A 22,254-nucleotide genomic window follows, 5' to 3' on the forward strand; every position below is an offset into this window, starting at 1 on the left:
GCTTCCTCAAATAGTGTTTTAATACCTTCTTATCTACATTTTATTTTACTACATTTCAGCAAATGTTTTCGAGCTGTGATTTTAAATAGTGTTAAGTGAAAAGTGCTCTTCAAAGGAGTAATTGACGTCAAAAACCAAGGCAACAATAGACGCCACCATGCAGTCCTTTAAGGCAGACGAGTTGCCGGAAAATCCGCGTGAACGTGCCAACCCGGTATCCGCTCTTCTGTTGTGGTAAGTTTCTGTAATTAAAAAAATATGCTTTTACTTGCATAAATTCTTAATGCTCTTCAGTAATAAAAAATATTTTAATTTATAAAAACAAAACAAAAAAATTAAAAAATTTAAATTTATATGTAACATTAACTTTATCCAGAGGGGATGTGGAGAAGTGTTGGTGCAAATATCGCTCACTTGTCAGTAACTTTCCAAAAATATTTAACACTTTGTATGTAGACAAGGCCATCAGTTTTTTTTTTTTAATAACTCTTAATTTATAATAATATACAAAAACAGAAATTAAAATAAATGGAATTAAAGTCGCACTCAGAGCCACACTTTGGTCGGTAGAATTACTTGAAATAGGAACTCCTCAAACACACAACGGTATGCAATTTAAATAAGATTTGTGATTATGTATCTAGATGTAAGTTAAGGCTTTAAGACACACTGTCATGTTTATTATACTAATAGCCGAAGGCCATAGTAGCCAGTGCTTTAGCTCTTTAAGTGGAATAGTTATTTATAATTGTTACTCTTTTAATAAATAAAAAAAATAAATAAAAAAATTTTATTTCAAGCTGCGCGAAACAGTAAGCCAAAAAATTGCGTTCCACACATATTGATCCTCCCTGATGCGTATAGTTGTAGGTGTCATCAATATATGTCATACCAAGTGTGTAACATTAGTTTGGACAAAGCTTTTTTGAGCACTTATCTTGGCACACTTGAGTTTTTCGTGCTTGGTGACTTCCCAGTAAAGCTTTCTGTTCATCAATTTAACCCTCTAACTGCCTCTTTTCATGAACTTTCGTTATAACAGATTTGAGTAAGCGTCAACTATGCAATGCTATGCACGGCCGATCTTTGAAAGAATTTCATATTAATTAGCGGCCACCGTATCTGACACTGTAGGTCCCCCCATTTGTGGAACAACATAAAGACGCAGTCCATAAATAGGAGGAGTAGCTCGGTTAAACACCCAGAAAGGCTGTAAGCGCCAATAACCGAATCAGTGCAACCAATAAGGCAACTTAATATAAAGGGTATTTTAATTTACATCGAAGCAGTGATAAAAAAAGGAAAATTTCAATAATAGCATTAAATTTTTCCTAGCGGTACAAGGAAATCGATAGAAAAATGCAGCGACACGCAGTGAATAAAGCTACAGACATGCCAAAATGCTGTCATTCGGACAGAGACCGGCTGCCTCCTGATGTCCCCCATTAAACACCTTCACAATGAGGCACATATGCTCCCTGTAATGGAGCACAACAAACTGCTCAGCAAGCAGTTCCTGTTACGGTACTACCGCCGAAGAGATGAAGGACAAAACTGACAGAAATCTACTGGACCAAACAGTGTTTAGACAGTCATTAAACGACATTCACCGGGTGACCGTCACCACCTTCTTAAGTTCCCGTCCACTGAATGCCGTAATCGGAGTCCAACCACCACCTATAGCAGATGAAGAGCTCCAGCTTCCCCGTGAGACCCGCATAAATTGGGCGCAATTACGTTCTGGATATTGTAGCAGGTTAAACTCCTACTTATTCAGAATTGACCCTGATATACCAAACATATGTCCGGTATGTGAAGGCACCCCGCACAACACTAACCACCTTTTCACATGCCGGTTAAAGGCCACTCTTCTAACACCCCTCTCCCTTTGGACCCAACCAGTCGAAACAGCATATTTCCTGGGCCTACTTTTAGATGAGCCAGACGAAGGCGACCGGTGATACACTCTACACTGACGGGGCTTCTATTACTGTTAAAACAACAACAACAATAATGGCAGCGTACCTATTTTAATGGCCATATGTGTATACGCATACAGTAGGTTCTGTTTTTATGCGGCTTTTTTTATGCGGTTTTGAAATAGTGCGGTTTTTTTTTTTAATTACAAAATGCATGTCGACCTATCGGGAATTGTACATATAAACAAGATTCTAAACCAGCTAAGCAAAAACTCATCACAGATTACATCAGAAATGCTAACCCTACAAGTATGGAACCGCCTGCATAACTATCTAGATCAGACGAGTACATTTCCTAAAGTGACGAAAGTGATTTTACGCCAAATCCTAAACGAACGCGCAACATGTGGGTATTGTCTGATTCTATTTCTGACTTAAATTTATTTTTCGATTCTGACGTTTCTTAAATAAAGATATAATTTTCAAAAATACAATATTTTGTTTATGCGATTTTATTTAATTATTTCAGATTCATGCGGTCTATGGAACGTATCTATAGTTATAATATGGGACTAGTGCCCTTTTTTATGCGATTTTATTACATTATTTCAGATTTATGCGGTTTTAGCATTTGAAACGTATCTATAGTTTTACTATAGAACTAGTAGCTTTTTTTATGCTGTTTTCTTTTTATGCTGTTTCTTGCGGAACGTATCTACCGCATAAAAACAGAACCTACTGCATATATTTATTGTGCTGTTGAAGAATCACTTCAAATTACTTAGTAATTTTATGACTTCTTATCAGAGCTAAAATAAATTCAGTCACTCGCTGTCAGTGAATGACGATGGCAGGGATTATTATGGTACGAGTATGTTGTTGTTAGCTTTAATAGAGACACATAGACCTACATAAGTAGTTTAAGCGCATGGCGTATTTTATCACACTTTATGCGTTGAGGAGCAGCATGGAAAATAATATACATATATACATATGTACAATACTCTTAGCCGTATAGGGGTTAGTACCAAAGTTTTAATTTTTCTCTCACGAACTTTGTTTTGTTTTTCATTTTATTCATTTCAGCTTTTTAAACGTAAATATAATACTTTTACAAACATTTTTTTTTTGGTTTATTTTGAATAATAAAACCAGCTGGTCTGATATAAGTCATAAGTAAAAAGTGGGCTTGTCGCTTTGACGTGAAATGCAACGTGACAAAAAAATGAAAAGTGGCGAACTTGGAAATTTTTTAACTACTTTGTCACCGTTAATTGTTTGAAAAAGGGTTTAATATTAATTCGTAATAATGATCGTAGGTCATATTACTAAGTGCATAACTTCTGTAAAAATTTCAACTTGATTGGACCAATACTTCTTTCTGACCCAAGTCAACCAGGTTGGAAATCATTGTTTAGAAATCATTGTTTAAAGTTTAAATTCATGCTTTGAATGCTCGAGATGCTTATGTTTTTCACGTCTGTCAATCTGTACTTACTCTTTTTTTAATAACGAGTTTGAATAGAAAATATGCACTGTTTTAATTTTGGTGAGTTTTATACAATTAATTGAGTTATACAAATTTATTTTTCTTCAATCATAGTAACTTGTTCCGCACCGCTTTTTATTAAATGGTTAATACTTTTTGCTTTCTCGCTATATTTTGGTATTTTAAATTGACGACTTGAGCGAAATCCCCGACGAAGTGCCAATCAAATGGCGAAAGAACTGAAAATATCTGGCCGTAGCATCCGCCGCATACTGAAAAATGATCTCAAAGTCAAGCCTTACAAGATTCAAAAGGCGCATCTCACACTGAAGCAGCAACAAGTGAGGCTTGAGAGAGCAAAGGAGTTAATTCGTTTGGCCGAAAGCGGTAAATTTCCGCACATTGTGTTTTCTGGCGAGTAAATTTTTCAAATTGAGCAATTCGTACACTCCCAAACCGATAGGGTTTATTTGACAGACCGTTGATACTAGAATTTGAGTCATCGATTGGCCACTAGGAGGCAGCACTCGCTGCAGGTAAAAGTTTGGGCCGCTGTAACCGCAGATGGGCGCTCTCCAATCGTTTTCATCGAGCCTGGCGATGGATTATTTTCTGTAGGCCATTTTGAAGAGCAAGGTCCGAACTAAAAGATTCACCACTCACGAGGCTTTTTTTAATTTTACCTTTTCGCTTTTGTGGTATTTTCTTGCCCCACAGAGCACCTGAAACTACTCTCCAGCTTTGCCACTGGCATTGAATTCGGTCTGCGATTTCTCGCTTGAAAGTACCATCTTCACTAACATGCGAACCCAAGTATTTAAAGATATTCACTATTCTGCTAGGGACGTTATCGATCGTAAAGACTGGCCACTCGCAACTCGTTGCGTCAAAAGAGAACTCTATTTTTTTTTGTGCTGCTTATTCGTAACCTGCTAGATTCGAGGGTGTGTACCCTCTGGTTCAGATTTTCTTGAAGAATGGCTCTTTCGTGTACGAGAAGGGCTACATCGTCGGCGTACAACAGTGGCGAAGGGAGATTGTCGTGGATTGCACGCTTAAGGAACTGTATCACCAGATTCAATGGAAGAGGGCTTAAAGCTGAGCCTTGATGTACTCGTGCATTTATATTGAAGCTTTTGGTCAGACCGTTCGTAAATTTTACCTAGGTGGTAACTTGATAGTAAGAATCGATGAGATGTTTTATGATGATTTCCGGAACATGAACTTTTTTTAACATCAGTAGAGAGAAATTTAAAGTTCTTTTTGTCTCGATTGTGGTTTAAAATATTTCAGATTCATTGTTTATACGATAATGTAATGATCCATTATCCCATCAGCAGAACTTCAGTCGTATCTTGACACATGGGTGAAAAATTTAAAAATTAAATCATTTAGATATGTAAATATACATTCTAGGAAGCGCAAATACTGTTATCTTATCACAAAAATATTTGTTTTCAATTTCAAAGTAAATACAAGGTGAAGTCCAAAATAAACAAGACTGAGCTAAAATAGAAACGACAGGACGTTTGTTCTGATAACTTCGAATTTATTTATTCAAAATAGTACCCTCTGGCCTCGATACACTGTTTTGCGCGATCTAAAAGCTTTTCGAAAGAGTGTTTCAAGTCATTGATCGGAATCCGGAATGTCCTTCAGGATGTCGGTAGAAGCCTTTTGGATGGCGTCTACGGACGCAAAATGTTTTCCTCTCATGGCCAAATGCAATTTTCCGAATAGGTAGAAGTCGCAGAGAGCCATATCAGGCGAATACGGTGAGTGATTAATTGTTAAAATGCGATTTCTAGTCAAAAAATAGGTCATAAGACCGGATTGATGAAATGGTGAATTATCATGCAATAAGCGCCAGCTTTCACCTTCGCGGTATTCAGGGCGAATTCAACGAATGCGATGCAACAAAGGCTTCAAAACGTCAAGATAGAAAATTGCATTGGCGGTTTGGCCCGTTGGCATGAACTCCTTGTGGACATTTCGTTTGGAATCGTAAAAACAAATGAGCATCGACTTGACTTTTGACTTCTCCAAATGCGATTTTTGGCTGGTGGCTCGTCTGGGGCCTTCCATTCGGCACTTTGACGCTTAGTTTCAAGTTCATGTTGGAAACACCACGTTTCAACACCAGTTACAATGTTGTAAAGGAAGTTCTCGTATTTTCTAGGCTCTTTAATGAGGTGTTTTGAATGTTGAGTTCTGAGCAATTTTTTGACCTCAGTTAACTTGTGTGGAATGAAACGTGCACACACCTTTCGTAAGCCCAAATGATGAGTTAAAATGCTATAAATCAATGTTCTGGAGATACTCAACTCCAATTCCCTGAATTTCAACGATAAATTCGGTTAATTTTTGATAAATTTACGAACAATTTCGATGGAGTTTGCGATGATTACTGATTTTTGGCGGCCCGTATATTCACTGGAAGTCAGCTAGGGATGCAATTTCCAACGCACTAACTCACTAAAAAAATAGCGCCATCAAAAACATTTTTATGACGCCAGTCTTGTTTATTTTGGACTTCACCCTGTATATTGATTTTTATTTTCTCATTTTATTTATTTTTAATATTTTCCCATTTTCGCAAAATATTATGAAATATGAACACTACAAAAAAATCGTATCAGCATCAAATAACGTGTGAGTAACTGAGTAGCTTCAGAAAAAAAGGCAACTATGACTCAGCACAAAAAATTGCTTATGCTTTGTAAAACACTTTATTGCTTTTGTGCGAAATGTTATTTGATAAGAATAAATTAGTTTTATAGTTTTATTAAATAAAATAACTCTGCAACATTGCTGTCATAAACACCGCTATTAATATTTGTTTGTCATATTTTTTTTAAGTTTCGTTCTTCCGATGTTTTTCAAAGGACGCAAAAAGACATTAGATGAAAAGGATCTCTACCGAGCGCTAAAAGAACACAAATCAGGTGAGAATAAAATAAAATATCTTTGTATTAGGTGCGTAACTAAGTTCCCGCTGTTTGTCAATATGTAGATGCTGCCAGCAGTGTGTGCTGGTCGATTCTAACATAAGCTTAATATCATAAACCAAGCTTAGAAATATGGTAAACAAACTGCTTCGACACATTAGTGATTTTATTTTGGTATCATACACTCTTGGTTTTGTGAAAATGTCTGAGTTTGTGCCGAATAATCGTCATTTGCAGGAAGTGTTGACTTTCCTCTTTCATTCGAAAAAAACGGCAGCCGAAGCGCATCGAGAGCTACAAAAAGTTTATGGAGATGCTGCTTTAAGTGAGAAAACGTGCAGAGATTGGTTCCATCGCTTCAAAGACGGTGATTTTAATGTTGACGACCGTCTGCGGGAAGGAAGGCCAAAAACCTTCGCAGACGCTGAATTGAAGGCGTTTCTCAATGAGGATCCGTGTCAAACGCAAGAAGTGCTTGCTTCAGTATTAGGAGTTTCCCGCCAATCCATTTCCAAGCGATTGCATGCTTTGGGAATGATTCAGAAACAGGGGACTTGGGTTCCTTATGAGTTAAAACCAAGGGATGTTGAACGTCGTTTTTCGCCTGTGAACAACTACTCCAGCTGCAAAAAAGGAAGGGGTTTCTTCATCGCATCGTGACGGGTGATGAAAAATGGATTCATTACAGCAATCCAAAGAAAAGAAAGTCATAGGGACTGCCCGGTCATGCTTCTACGTCGTCGCCTCGGCCGAATATTCACGCTGCGGAGGTTGTGCTATGTATTTGGTGGGTCCAAGTTGGTGTTATTTATTACGAACTATTAAAACCAAGCATAACCATCACTGGGGATCAGTATCATCTTCAATTGATGCAGAGAGGCATGAAAAAGTGATTCTTCAGCATGACAACGCTCGGTGTCACGTTGCCAAACCCGTTAAAAACCTACCTGGAAACACTGAAATGGGAAATCCTATCCCACCCGCCATATATTACGCGGTCCGATTATCACCTGTTCCGATCTATGGCACATGGTCTAGCTGACCAGCAGTTCCCTTCATATGATGACATCAAAAAATGGCTTGATCCGTGGATAGCCTCAAAAGATAAACAGTTTCACCGCGACAGTACACGAGATCTACCAGAAAGGTGGGAAAAAGTAGTAGCCAGCAATTGGCAATAGTTTCAATGATTCAGTTGTAAACATTTTTTCAGAATAAAGTTGTATTTTCATCGAAAAAACAGCGGGAACTTAGTTGCGCACCTAATAGTTATTTTGAAAGTATAGAAAACTACAAAAAAAAATTAAATATTTTTATTTTAAAATATTTTTAATAAATTTTTTTCTTTTAAATAATTGATTTATTTATTGTAATATCTTTGTAGTAATTTTAAAAGTATACATAAATATATATATATATATTTTTATTTTTATTAATTTTCTTTTAAATAATTAATTTTTTTATTATTTTTTTACTTTTATTAATATATTTTTTGTTTTTTATTTTTTAATTTTTTTTAATCAGTTTTGAACTGGGGCTATTTGGAACAAATTTCAATAATTTTTGTGGAAGAATATGGTCTGTCAGAGGGAAGAAAATGGTCAAATCACCAAATTGCCAAAAAGATTGGCTGAAGTCCAAACGTTGTTTATCCTTACGTGAAACAAGGTGCCTCCTTCGAAATTCGTGAAAGATTTGGACCTATTAATTGAACCTTTCAACAGGATAATGCACCTGTGCGCACTTCAAGTGTGGTCAGAACTTAGTTTGCATCCCAAAATTTTGAAACTTTAGTATAACCACCACATTCCCCAGATCTGAACAATCTATGCGGATGGCTTGCTCGTAAGGTTTATAAGAATGGGCAACAATTTGAAGACAAAAATGCTTTAATTAGAATCATTAAAACGGCCTGGTCTGAAATTTCATTAGGCTATCTGGAGAATTTGTACAAACCCATTCATCAATGTATTTACGAATAAGTTTTCGTTATTTCTTAGCCAAAGTTACGAATCATTTAAACAATGAAATAATACATGATATTATGCAAAGTATGTGCCATTGGAAGCTACAACTTTACTCCATCTTTCAGATAGCATACGGATTCCTCTGACGAAAATTCTTTTGTCTTGATCCATTCATTGAGCCAATTTGCGATGCTCTCGTAAGAAGTGAACCGCTCTCCAATAAAGGCTGACTGTATTGATCGGAACAGATGATAATCCAAAGTGCAATGTCTGGGGAATACGGCGGGTGAGGCAAGATTTCTTAACGTCACCAAACTCTCAACATCTCATACGTCACCAAACGTCTCTCGATATCCCTCTCTTTCAATTCATGTGGCACCCAGTTACCTGCTTTCTGAACCATTCCTATCGCGTGCAAACATTTACCGATGATTGATCTGTCAACATCCAACTCTTTAGACCCTTGATGATATGGGCTCGACATGCTTCTTCATCCAAAATTATTGTAGTTGAATATCTTCGATGTTTTTCGGTGCCCCTTCGCGATCTTTATCACTCACGTCGAAGTTGCACTCTTTACAAGTTGTATTTGATGGAGCGTGATTACCTTAAATATTGATCAATATACGACACGTTTCAGCTGCACTTTTCTTTAAAAGGTAATAAAGAAGCACATTTTTGACGTCAGATTAAAAAGGATCTATGCGCTTTAAACGAATGTCAACTACTGCGATCAAGACCTCACAAATACATCTTCAAATCACCAGTATATTACTAGAGCGAACAAAAAATAGTATCAGAAGCGACACCTCTTTTAGCAGGGTGGAAACTTATTCCCATACCCAATACAATAAATGTAAGAAAAAAGAAAATTTCCTGTATTTATTGTGATTTTTCTTATTCGGTTTGCCTTTATTCCATTGTATCAATAAATCGGGCGCAGAATTACAGCTGCTGAAGTTTTACTGCTGCGAAATGCAGTTAGATGGAATAATATTTTGATACATATTTATTTTCGAGCAGAGTACAATCTTCACTTGAATTATCAAAAAACCTCGGTTTGCTAGATCAAATACGCTTGCTTTAAGAACCATTTTCTTCCATAAAAATTATTGCCTCTAATCAAGTGAACCGGCCTGTACTTGACGCTTACACACTTTTTGTTGGGTGGTTGGCCGAGCTCCTCCTGCTGTTTGTGGTGTGGGTCTTAATGTGCTCCCACAAAGGGAGCTACCTACAATTTCGGTGTTTCACCGAGATTCGAACTTACGTTCTCCGAATTCCGAATGGTAGTCACGTACCAATACATTTGGCTACGGAGGCCGCCTCTGCTGTAGATAAAATAGTTCACTGGACTATAGGTGAAATAATTTATACGACTTTCACGAGCTCGGGGTGAAAAGCTCTATTTAGAAATCTTCTTCTTCTTAATTTTCGCGATAACCGCTTACGCGATTTTGGCCGAGTTTAACAAAGCTCGCCAGTCGTTTCTTTCTCGTGCTAACCGGTGCCAATTGTACACACCAAGAAGTCAAGTCCTTCTAAACCTGATCTTTCCAACGCAGAGGAGGCCTTCCTCTTCCTCTACTCCCACCAGCTGGTACCGCATCAAATACTTTCAGATCCGGAGCGTTTGTATTCATTCGGACGACATGACCCAGCCAACGTAGTCGCTGGAGCTTTATTCGCTGCGCTATGTCTATGTCGTCGTAAAGCTCATCGTTTCATCGCCTGCGATATTCGCCGTTGCCAACGTGCAAAGGTCCAGGCCCATTCGCTTTGCTTCTTTATCCAGTTTGGAAAAGGCAGAACTAACAGCGAGGTTGTTAAGGCCGATGATGTCAATATCCTATTTAGTAATCACGCAGTAGTAAATAAAAAGTATCCCGCCCTTTTCCAACTTCATTTCACACACTTTTTATTTTCTCCCGTAGGTACTTCTGAACTTGAGAATGCTTATAGTCGTACTCATATTTACAAATTTTAAAATTATTTTCCAGAAACGCTCGGTAATAAATTGAATAAAGCTTGGGAGGCGGAGCTCGAGAGGAAGCGACGCAAAAATAAAGAACCCAGTTTGCTTTTAGTTGTGATACGGGTATTTGGATTGCGTTTTGCAGCTTTAGGAGGGTTTTTGTTCCTACTTGAAATCGGACTACGGTAAAACTGGAAAAATAATATTTAAAACAACAACAACAAAAAATCATAAAATATATCACATGTATTCACAGCGTGACACAACCGCTGTTCCTCGGTGGCTTGGTCAATTATTATGCGAATCCCTCCAATAAGGATGATAAGTACATCGCATACCTCTATGCTATGGGTGTGATAGTCTTCAACGCTGTAAACGTATTGTTAAGGCATCCATATATGCTGGGCATCCAACACATTGGCATGAAAGTGCGCCTCGCCATGTGCAACTTAATTTATCGGAAGGCGTTGCGCTTGAACAAAACTGCCCTAGGCGACACCACAACTGGCCAGGTAGTGAATCTGATATCGAACGATGTGGGACGGCTGGACACGTCCATCATGCACGTAAACGTCTTATGGGTGGGTCCGATAGAGATAGCCGTTGTAGCTGTTCTCCTGTATAGAGAGGTGGGTGTAACAATGCTTACATAAAATATTTATAAATAAATTGCGGTCTAATTTTTAGATAGGTGTGGCGTCGCTGTTCGGTGTCATGGCCATGTTACTCTTTGTGCCACTGCAGTTATATCTTGGCAGAATGACGTCGAAACTGCGTTTGCGTACGGCACTGCGCACTGACGAGCGCGTGCGCATGATGAACGAAATCATCTCGGGCATACAGGTGATCAAAATGTACGCGTGGGAGAAACCCTTTGGCAAGATGGTGCAGCATGCACGTCGCAAAGAAATGAACGTCGTACGTAAAAAGAATTATATTGCCGGCACAATACAAATGTTCTCCATGTTTATGACACGCGTGTCCGTCTTTGTCAGCCTGGTGACCTTTGTGCTTCTGGGAAACTTTCTCACTGCAGAAAAAGCTTTCGTAGTCACTGCTTTTTACAGCATTTTGCGCAGCACAATGGTTGTATCCTTTCCAAATGGCATCCAGCAAATCTCTGAGACACTCGTTTCCTTAAAACGTATAAAAAAATATTTGTTGTATGATGAAATTGGCGATCGCCTGAGGAATAAGGAAAGTGGATACAATCAAACCAAACGAGTAGATGACTTGAATGGGAATCTAAAGTCGACGCAATCAACGCAAGAGTTAACACCCAAAGAAGCCAGTATTGAGATACACCATTTGATGGCCAAATGGGATGCTACGGTGCCGGAATACACCCTGAACAATCTTGATTTGAACGTGCAACCGCAAACGTTAGTCGCAGTTATTGGGCCAGTGGGTTCTGGGAAATCAAGGTAGATTCTAGGTTAGCTTTTCAGTTCCTGCGAAAAGGAATTAATTTATTTAAACTTCTTTAATTGTTAAATAGGCAATTTACATACACACATACGAGGAGGGTTCAATAAGTACTCGTATTAGAAATGAAGACACCATTTTTTTATTTTTTTTTTATTTTTCAACATATCAAATACGTAGGGGGTTCAATAAGTTCCCTTGTTAGAAACGATTTAGATTTTTTTTTCAAACATAGTCCACTTTTTCAACATAGTCCAACGATCCGGTAATTTTTTCAATCCATAAAAAAATAGGATTTGTCGAGCTCTCAAAAATACGCCTCTATCTCGACGATGACTTCCTCGTTTGAACTAAATTGTTTTCCCGCGAGCCATTAATTCATGTTAAGGAACAAGAAAAAGTCGCAGGAAGCCAGATTGGGTGAATACGGGGAAGGGGCGGCAGCAATTCGTGCAGTTTGGTAGCGACAACTCCGGATGAATGTTTCGTCGTGGTGAAACAGCACCTTCTTTTTCGCCAAATGCGGCAGTGTCTCCTTTAATTTTTAGTGAAAGCGGTCCAATAACTCACTGTAATATTGTCCCGTTATCGTTCTTCCTTTTTTTAAAAAATCCAGGAGGAAGACGCCGTTTGCATCCCAAACATTCGTGGCCATGACCTTTCCGGTCCGATGGGACCGTCTTGACCTTCTTTGGAGCAGATTCACCGAGAGAAATCCATTGTTTTGATTGTTGTTTAGTTTCTGGGGTATAATGATGAATCCAGGTTTCATTAACAGTGACAACTCGACTCAAAAACTCCTTCTGATCTTCCTTAAATTGCGTCAAACACTGCTTCGAAGCTAACAGCCGCATCTGCTTGTTGTCCAACATGAGTAATTTTTTCGGTAATCGCGTCTGCCAGGCGTTCTGATCGCTTCTCATCAAAAAAGGATGTTCGCCCACGTTTAAATTCGTCGAACCAATGTCTAACTGTGGTCATAGATGATGAAGCGTCCCCATAGACAGTATCCAACTTGGCTAATTTTTTCCCATCCAAAAACAAAAAGCAAATTACCGAACGATACTGCTTTTTTTCATCTTAGCGAAAATTACGAAACTCGTCTTACTCGTAAAGCTGCCAAATCCAAACTAACCTATCAATCAGTCTGAAATCTGTTGGCAGCACACGATGCTAACACCAACTTCCCTCAGCAACGCCCTCTGTCATCAAAGACGGGTACTTATTGAACCGCCCTCGTATAATTTTTCGTATTATTTTTTATAACTTTCGGCTCTCTCAGTTTAATTCAAGCCATTATTGGCGAACTACCCGTCGAATCGGGCTCTGTTACTGTGAACGGTTCCTATTCGTATGCCTCTCAGGAGCCTTGGCTGTTCACCGGCACTGTCCGCCAAAACATACTTTTCGGTTTACCAATGGACAAGAACCGTTATCACACTGTTGTGAAGAAATGTGCTTTGGAGCGCGATTTCGAGCTGCTGCCCTTCGGCGACAAGACAATTGTTGGCGAACGTGGCGCCTCACTTTCGGGCGGACAAAAGGCGCGCATTAGCTTAGCACGAGCTGTGTACCGTAAAGCCGACATTTACTTGTTGGATGACCCGCTGAGCGCGGTAGACTCACACGTCGGTCGACATCTTTTTGACCAATGCGTACGCGGGTTTCTACGTAGAAACATTGTTATTTTGGTAACACATCAACTGCAGTTCCTGGAGAATGCCGATCTCATCGTTATCATGGATAAAGGTAGGATCAGCGCTGTGGGCACCTATGATTCAATGCGCAGTACTGGTCTGGACTTTGCAAATTTATTGACGGCACCAGATATGAGTAACGAGGATGGCAACGAGAGCACTGCTGAAATGAAGAGCGCATCAAGTCAAAAGCACATACAACGTCAGAACAGTACTGCCACATTGGATGGATCAGTGGCAGAGTCTTTGCTTGAGGAAGCTGACTCATCGCTGCAAGTGCAGGAGAGCCGTGAGGTGGGCAAAATCGGGTGGGGATTATATAAAAAGTATTTTGGTGCCAGCGACGGCTATCTCCTCTTCTCAGTAACTATGTTTCTTTGCATAGCAGCGCAGGTATTGGGGTCCGCTGGTGACTTTTATGTATCGCTTTGGTAAGTTTGTAATTTGAATTTTTTTTTGGACTTACTCAAATGTTATTTTCGTATTTATTTTTCTACAGGGTAAACAAAAATGAGCAACAATTAGTTAGTCAAGAGAAGGGGCGCGATGTTGCGAGCGCAGCTGTCAATGGTACAGATACATCCGATTTGCGCTTGAACAGTAACACTGACTATGTGGACATTTATATATTCTTTAGCATCATTTTGGCTACCATCATTTTTTCCTTCGGTCGCAGTTTGCTCTTCTTCACCATGGCCATGCGTTCCTCGACGGAATTGCACAATGCCATGTATCGAGGCATTACACGCGCGGCGATGTACTTCTTCCACACGAACCCCTCAGGTCGTATACTGAATCGCTTCGCAAAGGATTTGGGTCAAGTGGATGAGATATTGCCATGGGTCATGATGGATGTCATACAGAATTTTCTGAGCTTATTTGGTATTGTTATCGTCATATCGATTGCGAACCCAGTGAGTCTGGTTGCAACAGCAGTCTTGGCGCTCGTTTTCTATTTGATGCGTGTATTTTATTTAAATACCTCCCGTGATGTGAAACGTCTGGAAGCAGTTAGTAAGTTGTTTACAATGGATTACATAGAAAAAAAGATACATATACATATATCCTTCAACCGCTTTATTTCTTCCAGCACGCTCCCCAATCTACTCCCACCTGAGTGCTTCACTTAACGGCCTACCGACGATACGCGCATTTGGCGCTCAAAAAATGCTAATAAGTGAGTTTGATAATTACCAGGACTTGCACAGTTCGGGCTACTACATGTTTTTGGTAACAAGTCGCGCCTTTGGCTACTGGCTGGACTGCCTCTGCGCGCTCTACATAGCTGTTATTACACTGAGCTTCTTTATTTTATCGCCCGACAATGGCGGCGCCGTTGGCTTGGCCGTCACTCAGGCTATGGGCTTAACAGGCATGGTACAATGGGGAATGCGCCAATCCGCTGAGCTCGAGAACTGCATGACCAGTGTCGAGCGTATGGTAGACTATGAAGAAATTGAGCCTGAAGGAGAACTGGAAAGTAAACCTGACAAAAAGCCACCTAAAACATGGCCCGAAGAGGGTAAAATCATATTTGACGAACTCAGTCTGCGCTATTTCCCCGATCCCAAGTCTGACCGTGTGCTAAAATCACTAAGCTTTGAGATACAACCCACTGAAAAAGTTGGTATTGTGGGACGCACTGGTGCCGGCAAGTCGTCACTCATCAATGCGCTTTTTCGGCTATCTTACAATGAAGGTTCCATTATCATAGACATGAGAAATACTGAGCAGTTGGGCTTGCACGACTTACGTAGCAAAATCTCTATTATTCCACAAGAGCCAGTGCTCTTCTCAGGCACAATGCGTTACAACTTGGATCCATTCGATGAATACGCCGATGCGAAATTGTGGGAAGTGCTTGAGGAAGTAAGCGAAAACGTTGTTGAGAGGAAAAAACGATTTAAATTTTGTATTTCGTTTCGGTTTTAGGTTGAACTGAAGGATGTTGTGGCTGACCTGCCAAGTGGTTTACAGAGCAGAATCTCGGAAGGTGGCACCAATTTCAGCGTTGGCCAACGACAATTGGTGTGTCTGGCACGCGCCATACTGCGTGAAAACAAAATTCTGGTGCTAGACGAGGCGACGGCAAATGTAGATCCACAGACTGATGCACTCATACAACTGACAATAAGAAGTAAATTCAAGAATTGCACGGTTCTCACAATTGCACATCGCCTACACACAGTAATGGACTCGGACAAAGTGCTGGTCATGGATGCGGGACGAGCCGTGGAATTCGGCGCACCATTTGAATTATTAACTGAAAGTGAAACTAAAGTATTCTACGACATGGTTAAGCAAACTGGGAACAGCACTTTCGAAAATCTGCTGATGGTGGCACGAAAGGTAAAATATTTATAATTTTATTTATATGTAAATGAATTATGCTAAAAGAGGAGTCAAATAGATGGACTTATTATTAATATAATATTATGAGGAGATTTAGCAAAGATCTACTGTGCTCCCTTCTGGATTCAGATTATTTAACTGATCCCAACTTCCTCAGTAAATTTTAATGCAGGACAACAATGTTCTTATCGTCACCAAGCCGCTTCTGTTCGGTGTCATTGGTAGCGCCGCCTTGTTGGAACCAAATGTTGTGGCGATCACGGGCTCCAATTTCCGGCATCAAAAAGTCGTTTATCATGGCGCGATAGTGTTCGCCACTCATTGTTACATTGACGCCAGCCTCGTCTTTGAAGAAATATGAGCCGATGATACCTCCAGCCCATAGGCCGCACCAAATGGCTTTTTTTTCAATGGATGTAATGGCTGTTCTTGAACAGCTTCGGGTTGCTCTTCCGCCTAAATATGGCAATTTCGTTTATTGACGTAGCCATTAAGCAAAAAATCGCCTCATCGTTGAACGGTTATGTACACCATAAGTTGACCTGAGCGCGCCATGAACAGAGCGACGAATTTCGTACTAGAATTGTACAATTTGTAAACGTAAATCTTTCCATGCTAAAATGTCAATGAATACTGAAAAGTATTATGTATTTAGTTTGAAAGTAGTCACGCCTGATCTGTCAAAAAAAACCATCCAATCGATATGTCTAAGAGTCTGGTACCGTGAGCCGGTCCATAGAAAAAATGTAGGTATCATACAGTAATAGTTCTTAGTTTTTCCCGAAGTGTAGTTATTATTGTTGTAACAGCATAACATATTCTCGAAGTTTGAGAAGTATTGCTTAACTGCTACCGAATATAAATCCGTGTCATTCCGATAACGCAGAACCGACTACCGTGGAAGCGTCTGAAATATTTGGTCCCGGAAAGAAAAATGTTATTATTGCTTGTTTAAGCGCCGATTATGAGGCGCATAGTTCAAAAGTCAAGGATTTCCACTTTCCTCTATCGTTGACTGTTTGTTTAGCTTGCGGCCAGATGAGATTGTTGTTGGATAATTCCTCGTGCAAGTTGCATTGCCACGATCCTTTGGATCGTCCTGATTAGATCAGATGGATGGGTGATCATTTTTGGTAAAGAGAATTCACCGGGCTTTGTTTTTCTTTTGAACAAATTCATTTAATTCAGTTAACTCTTAACTCAGTACCCAGTACCTCTTCCTTTAATTAATTTCAGGTGCATTACTTATTTGATTTTCTTTTGTTTTATAGGCGTATGAAGAGAAGTGGGAGGATTCAAAGGAAAAATGAGCAACGTTTAACTTCTTGCAAGCGACACTGCTGTGACTGTAAATTTTGCATTTGTAGATTTTATACAAAATATTACATACGTATGTATGTGTGTGTAACTGCGTTTGTACATATGTAAATACAAATATATATTGGCCGACTGTTCAGAAATTATGCGAACAAACCAACAAAAAACGTTAAACATTAAGAAAAAGTGCAATGCAATACAAGCCACCATTATTTCGATGGCTTTCCGCTACGAACTCATGTAATTAACTTTGTGCAGTACTTACATAAATACATAGAATGAATTTTATAAACATTTGGATAGGTAATCTACCTATTTTGATTATGAAAATAATTTGTACTTAAATAAAACTTATACAAATACATAGTAGCGAATCTATATTAAAATTTAAATTGTTTTTATGCGCATGTACATATACAGTGGTCACACAATTGATTCTTACACTCACAGTTTATAAACAGATACACCTGATACTTAGCTCGATTTACACACAAAAAACAAAAATTTGGATATATTCGTAAAAAATAACATATTTATTCAATATTTAAGGAACAAAAACTTCCAAATCCTTTTCTGGAATTAGAGAACTTAAGGCATAATTTTATGCAAAAATATTATTCGTACATAGCCATATAAAGAATATTTTATTTAAAAAATAATAGAAAAATCGAGTATTCAGGACTTTTTTTGGACCGACTTTAGCTTTATATGATACTTCGTCGGTGCATACTTTTCACCAATATCTTGGTTTCGTTAGCTGCAATTTGCTCCCACGCTCCCATACATGCTCGATTGCGTTCAGATCCGGGGATTGAGGTGGAGTTTTAAACTGCTTATATTGGCAAATAAGCCATTATTGCACGAGATAAGATTAGTGTTTTGGGTCATTGTCTTGTTGAAACAAGAATCCTTTAGCATCCAGTCCAAGTCTATGCAAATTATTCTTCAATATGTTTAAATACAGATGTTTGTCCATTTTATCAACCATAAAAACCGATTGTGCAACTATGCACCCCCAAACCACGTCGCGTGAAATGCTTCAAAAAGTGAAGAAGCGACTTGAGCGAAATCCCCGACGAAGTGCCAATCAAATGGCGAAAGAATTAAAAATATCTAACCGTAGCATCCGCCGCACGCTGAAAAATGATCTCAAAATCAAGCCATACAGGATCCAAAAGGCGCATAGTCTCACACCAAAGCAGCAACAAGTCAGACTTGAGAGAGCGAAGGAGTTACTTCCCTTGGCCGAAAGCGGTCAATTTCCGAAAATTGTGTTTTCTGGCGAGTAAATTTTTCAAATTGAGCAATTCGCAAGCTCCCAAAACGATAGGGTTTATTCGACCGCCCCTTCATACGAGAATTTGAGTCATCGATTGGCCACCAAGAGGCAGCACCCGCCACAGGTAATGCTTTGGGTCGTTGTAACCGCAGATGGGCGCTCTCAAATCGTCAAGATAAATGCGAAATATTATCGCGAAAGTATTCTGGAGGTTGTTATGAAGCCGTGGACAGACAAACATTTCAGTGGCAGACCATGGACTTTTCAACAGAACTCGGCACCGTCTCACAAAACCTCGAGTTAATCAAGAATGGCTAAAAAACAACGTTCGGACTTCATAGCGTCCACACAATGGCTCTCAAATTCACCAGATGCGAGTGCAATGGATTATTCTCTTTGGGCCATTTTGGAGAGCAAGGTCCGAACTAAAAGATTCACCAGTATCGAGACGCTGAAAAAAGCCATTGTCCGCGAGTGGACCAAAATATGTACCTGCAAGTCACATTCGGGCAGCTTGCGACTCATTTCTGGACCGTCTCAATGCCATAGTTAAAGGAAAAGGCAGTCATATCGAGTAAAAGTTAATTGATTCTTAATTTTGTATTATTTTCACACATTTTGAATTGAATAAAAGTAATTTTCCAAATTAAATTTATGGCCTTTTCAATTGGTTACACTTCGAGTGCCGGACCCTGTATATGAAGGATTCAGCTTGTTTGGGAAGTGCTGCACCCCCTTTTCTAGCATCTACCATTCTTCATTATAAGACAGGTATTAGCAATTTGTGTAACTGTGTCAAATTTCACCATCTTAGTTTTTCTGATTAACAAAGCCGCAGGCGCCGACGGACTGCCGGCTGAGCTATTCAAACATGGCGGCGAGGAGCTGGTAAGGTGCATGCACCAGCTCCTATGCAAAATATGGTCGGATGAAAGCATGCCTACCGATTGGAATTTAAGTGTGCTCTGCCCAGTCCATAAGAAGGGGGAATCCTGCAATCTGTGCCAGTTAGCGCGGGATAAGACTTCTAAATATCGCCTATAAGGTTCTAGCGAGCGTATTGTGTGAAAGGCTGAAGCCCACCGTCAACCAACTGATTGGACCTTATTAGTGTGGGTTTAGACCTGGAAAGTCTACCATCGACCAAATATTTACAGTACGCCAAATCTTGGAAAAGACCCACGAAAGAAGAATCGACACACACCATCTTTTCGTCGATTTCAAAGCTGCATTCGACAGTACGAAGAGGAGTTATCTGTATGCCGCGATGTCTGAATTTGGTATCCCCAAAAAACTTTGCAAGATGACGTTGCTCAACACCAGCAGCGCCTTCAGAATTGGGAAGGACCTCGCCGAGCCGTTTGATACCAAACGAGGTTTCAGACAAGGTGACTCGCTGTCGTCTGACTTCTTTAACCTGATGTTGGAGAGCATCGTACGAGCTGCAGAACTTAATCGCTCAGGCACAATTTTTTATAAGAGCGTACAATTGCTGGCGTATGCCGATGATATTGACATCATCGGCCTTAACAACCGCGCTGTTAGTTCTGCTTAGGGCAAAATGAAGTACCTCCTGTCTTCAAACAAACAGTCGGCGCACTCGCGTATCGACACCCACGTCACTGTTGACAGTTATAATTTCAAGGTAGTAAAATACTTCGTTTATTTAGGAATCAGCATTAACACCGATAACAATGCCAGCCTTGAAATCCAACGTAGAATCTCTCTTGCCAACAAGTGCTACTCTGGACTAAGTAGGCAACTGAGCAGTAAAGTCCTTTCTCGACGAACAAAACTAACACTCTACAAGACTCTCATCATGCCCGTCCTAACGTATGGCCCAGAAGCTTGGACGATGACAACATCCGATAAAGCGACGCTTGGAGTGTTTGAGAGAAAGATTCTGCGTAAGATTTTTGGACCTTTGCACGTTGGCAACGGCGAATATCGCAGACGATGGAACGATGAGCTGTATGAGCTTTACGACGACATAGACATAGCGCAGCGAATAAAGATCCAGCGGGTACGTTGTCTGGATCATGTCGCCCGAATGAATACAAACGCTCCGGCTTTGAAAGTATTCGATGCGGTACCAGCTGGTGGTAGTAGAGGAAGAGGAAGGCCTCCTCTGCGTTGGAAAGATCAGGTGGAGAAGGACTTGGCTTCACTTGGTGTGTCCAATTGGCGCCGGTTAGCACGAGAAAGAAACGCCTGGCGTGCTTTGTTAAACTCGGCCAAAATCGCGTAAGCGGTTATCGCGCCAATTAAGAAGAAGAAGAAGTTTTTCTGATTCGGAGAAAGGCGATTTGGAAATTTCATACCTACTACTTTTCACAAATTTCACCATGTCTACAATTTACAGAGCTAGTATGACAGATTTACAAGGTTAGCTTGATAGGTATTGTGAAAAAAAATTGTGAGGGCAACTTTGGCTGTAACGTCATTTGGGAGAGGCGAATGAAATGAATACAAAATGCATAACAAAAAGTGTGAAGTATGGTTAGTTGAATACCAAACAAAAAACAAACGTGGGTAGCAAATTGCGATAAGTTGTGTGTTAAATTTAGGCATTAAAAAAAACTAAACAGCATAATTCGCGCTCCATTTTGCTGCTATATTTGAGTTACTTGCTTTAGCTCATTATGACTTAATGAGAGTATGTGACTACTGGCCCTAAGATTGTCTGTATCAAGAATGCCCGAGTCCAGATTACCTTAAAGTAAAGATTGGTTGTCTACGGGTTTTAAGCTATCACAATTTAAAACCGCGCACTTCATTTAGATAATAATATCAATTTTAATTCAACAAAAACTCATTTTAAATAGCGCATAATAAAATTACGCACTTTCGCGCATTTGTATTCATCGTATTTGTAAACAAACCGTTGCCGTGGCATAAGCATTGGTTGTGTTGATTTTTTTTCATTATCACTAACACAATCTCAATTTTTCCGTAAACAAACCGCTGCCTTTGATCCGGTTACGTCAGCCAATCAGCTGATTCTTTCAAATTCGCTGAGAGCCGGTTAACGGTCTGTTATTGGCCACACCTTCTGAGTTTTTTTCACCATGGGTTACGTCAGCCAATCAGCTGAAAGAAAATTGGCCATCAAACAAATTCAAGCGCTTCGAAGCAGCAAAAGATGTGAATGGTAAGTGTGGTTAAAATGATCGCGTTTAATTTTATTTACGTTAATTTTAATCAACTTCTAATTTTAGATACAAAATGTGTTTTTCTAAACGTTTTTTAGTGAAAAGATTTTTAGAGGTATACTATCTAGATGACCGTATCCGGTACTAAGCGAATTTGACAGATATGCCGACGTCATTTGATTTGTGTTTCACTAAGCTAATGCTAAATTTTATGAAACACAAAACGAATGACGTAGAATCCAAAGTTTCCCTCAAAACTTTTTTTCACCTTACCTAACGAGCAAACGTGGTCAGCGGTACTTTTGCTTCCTCCGAAATTTATGTATTTTGTTTTTGCAATTTGGGGATTTAAATCTCAACATTTCAATGATAATGTAAACAAACAAACAATATAACAACAAAGGTGCGGGGCACTTTAACATTCAAATCACCAAATCGCAAGGAAAAGGGACGAAAATCAGCCGTTATACCAGATTGAATCGCCTTAAACAAACTTAAAATAACTAATTTTGGAATTTGCTTTTAAAATTAGAGACTACTCCGAAGAAAACAATATTTTTGAATTAAAATGTATTTTATTACTATTTTATCCATAGAAATACTAGCATCTTGCGCATAATCGAGATTTCAAAACCAGATTTAAAAATATTTGAAATAGTTTTGGCTTATTTCAGATAAGGTTCTTACCAGCTATCTCAGAATTTCTTATAAAATGATAACAGTAATCTCTGGTG

At 39.4% G+C, this 22,254-nt stretch overlaps 1 protein-coding gene across 4 annotated transcripts in view; it reads left to right on the forward strand.

The window, feature by feature from the left end:
• The window catches only part of LOC128867717 (probable multidrug resistance-associated protein lethal(2)03659), a 29,734-nt gene extending 12,042 nt beyond the window's left edge, over nt 1-17,692 (forward strand). For all 4 annotated transcript variants that reach the window (XM_054109169.1, XM_054109178.1, XM_054109186.1 and 1 more), the window contains exons 2-11: nt 60-234; nt 6,268-6,353; nt 10,324-10,483; nt 10,555-10,927; nt 10,986-11,722; nt 13,006-13,851; nt 13,920-14,434; nt 14,511-15,289; nt 15,353-15,769; nt 17,044-17,692. In XM_054109169.1, coding sequence (XP_053965144.1) covers nt 158-234; nt 6,268-6,353; nt 10,324-10,483; nt 10,555-10,927; nt 10,986-11,722; nt 13,006-13,851; nt 13,920-14,434; nt 14,511-15,289; nt 15,353-15,769; nt 17,044-17,082 — 4,029 coding nt within the window. In that variant the 5' untranslated portion in view covers nt 60-157 and the 3' untranslated portion in view covers nt 17,083-17,692. The remainder of the gene's footprint in view (nt 1-59; nt 235-6,267; nt 6,354-10,323; nt 10,484-10,554; nt 10,928-10,985; nt 11,723-13,005; nt 13,852-13,919; nt 14,435-14,510; nt 15,290-15,352; nt 15,770-17,043) is intronic.
• Nucleotides 17,693-22,254: the final 4,562 nt, after the last annotated feature.

The sequence above is a fragment of the Anastrepha ludens genome, chromosome 2, assembly GCF_028408465.1.
Source record: "Anastrepha ludens isolate Willacy chromosome 2, idAnaLude1.1, whole genome shotgun sequence".
NCBI lineage: Eukaryota > Metazoa > Arthropoda > Insecta > Diptera > Tephritidae > Anastrepha > Anastrepha ludens.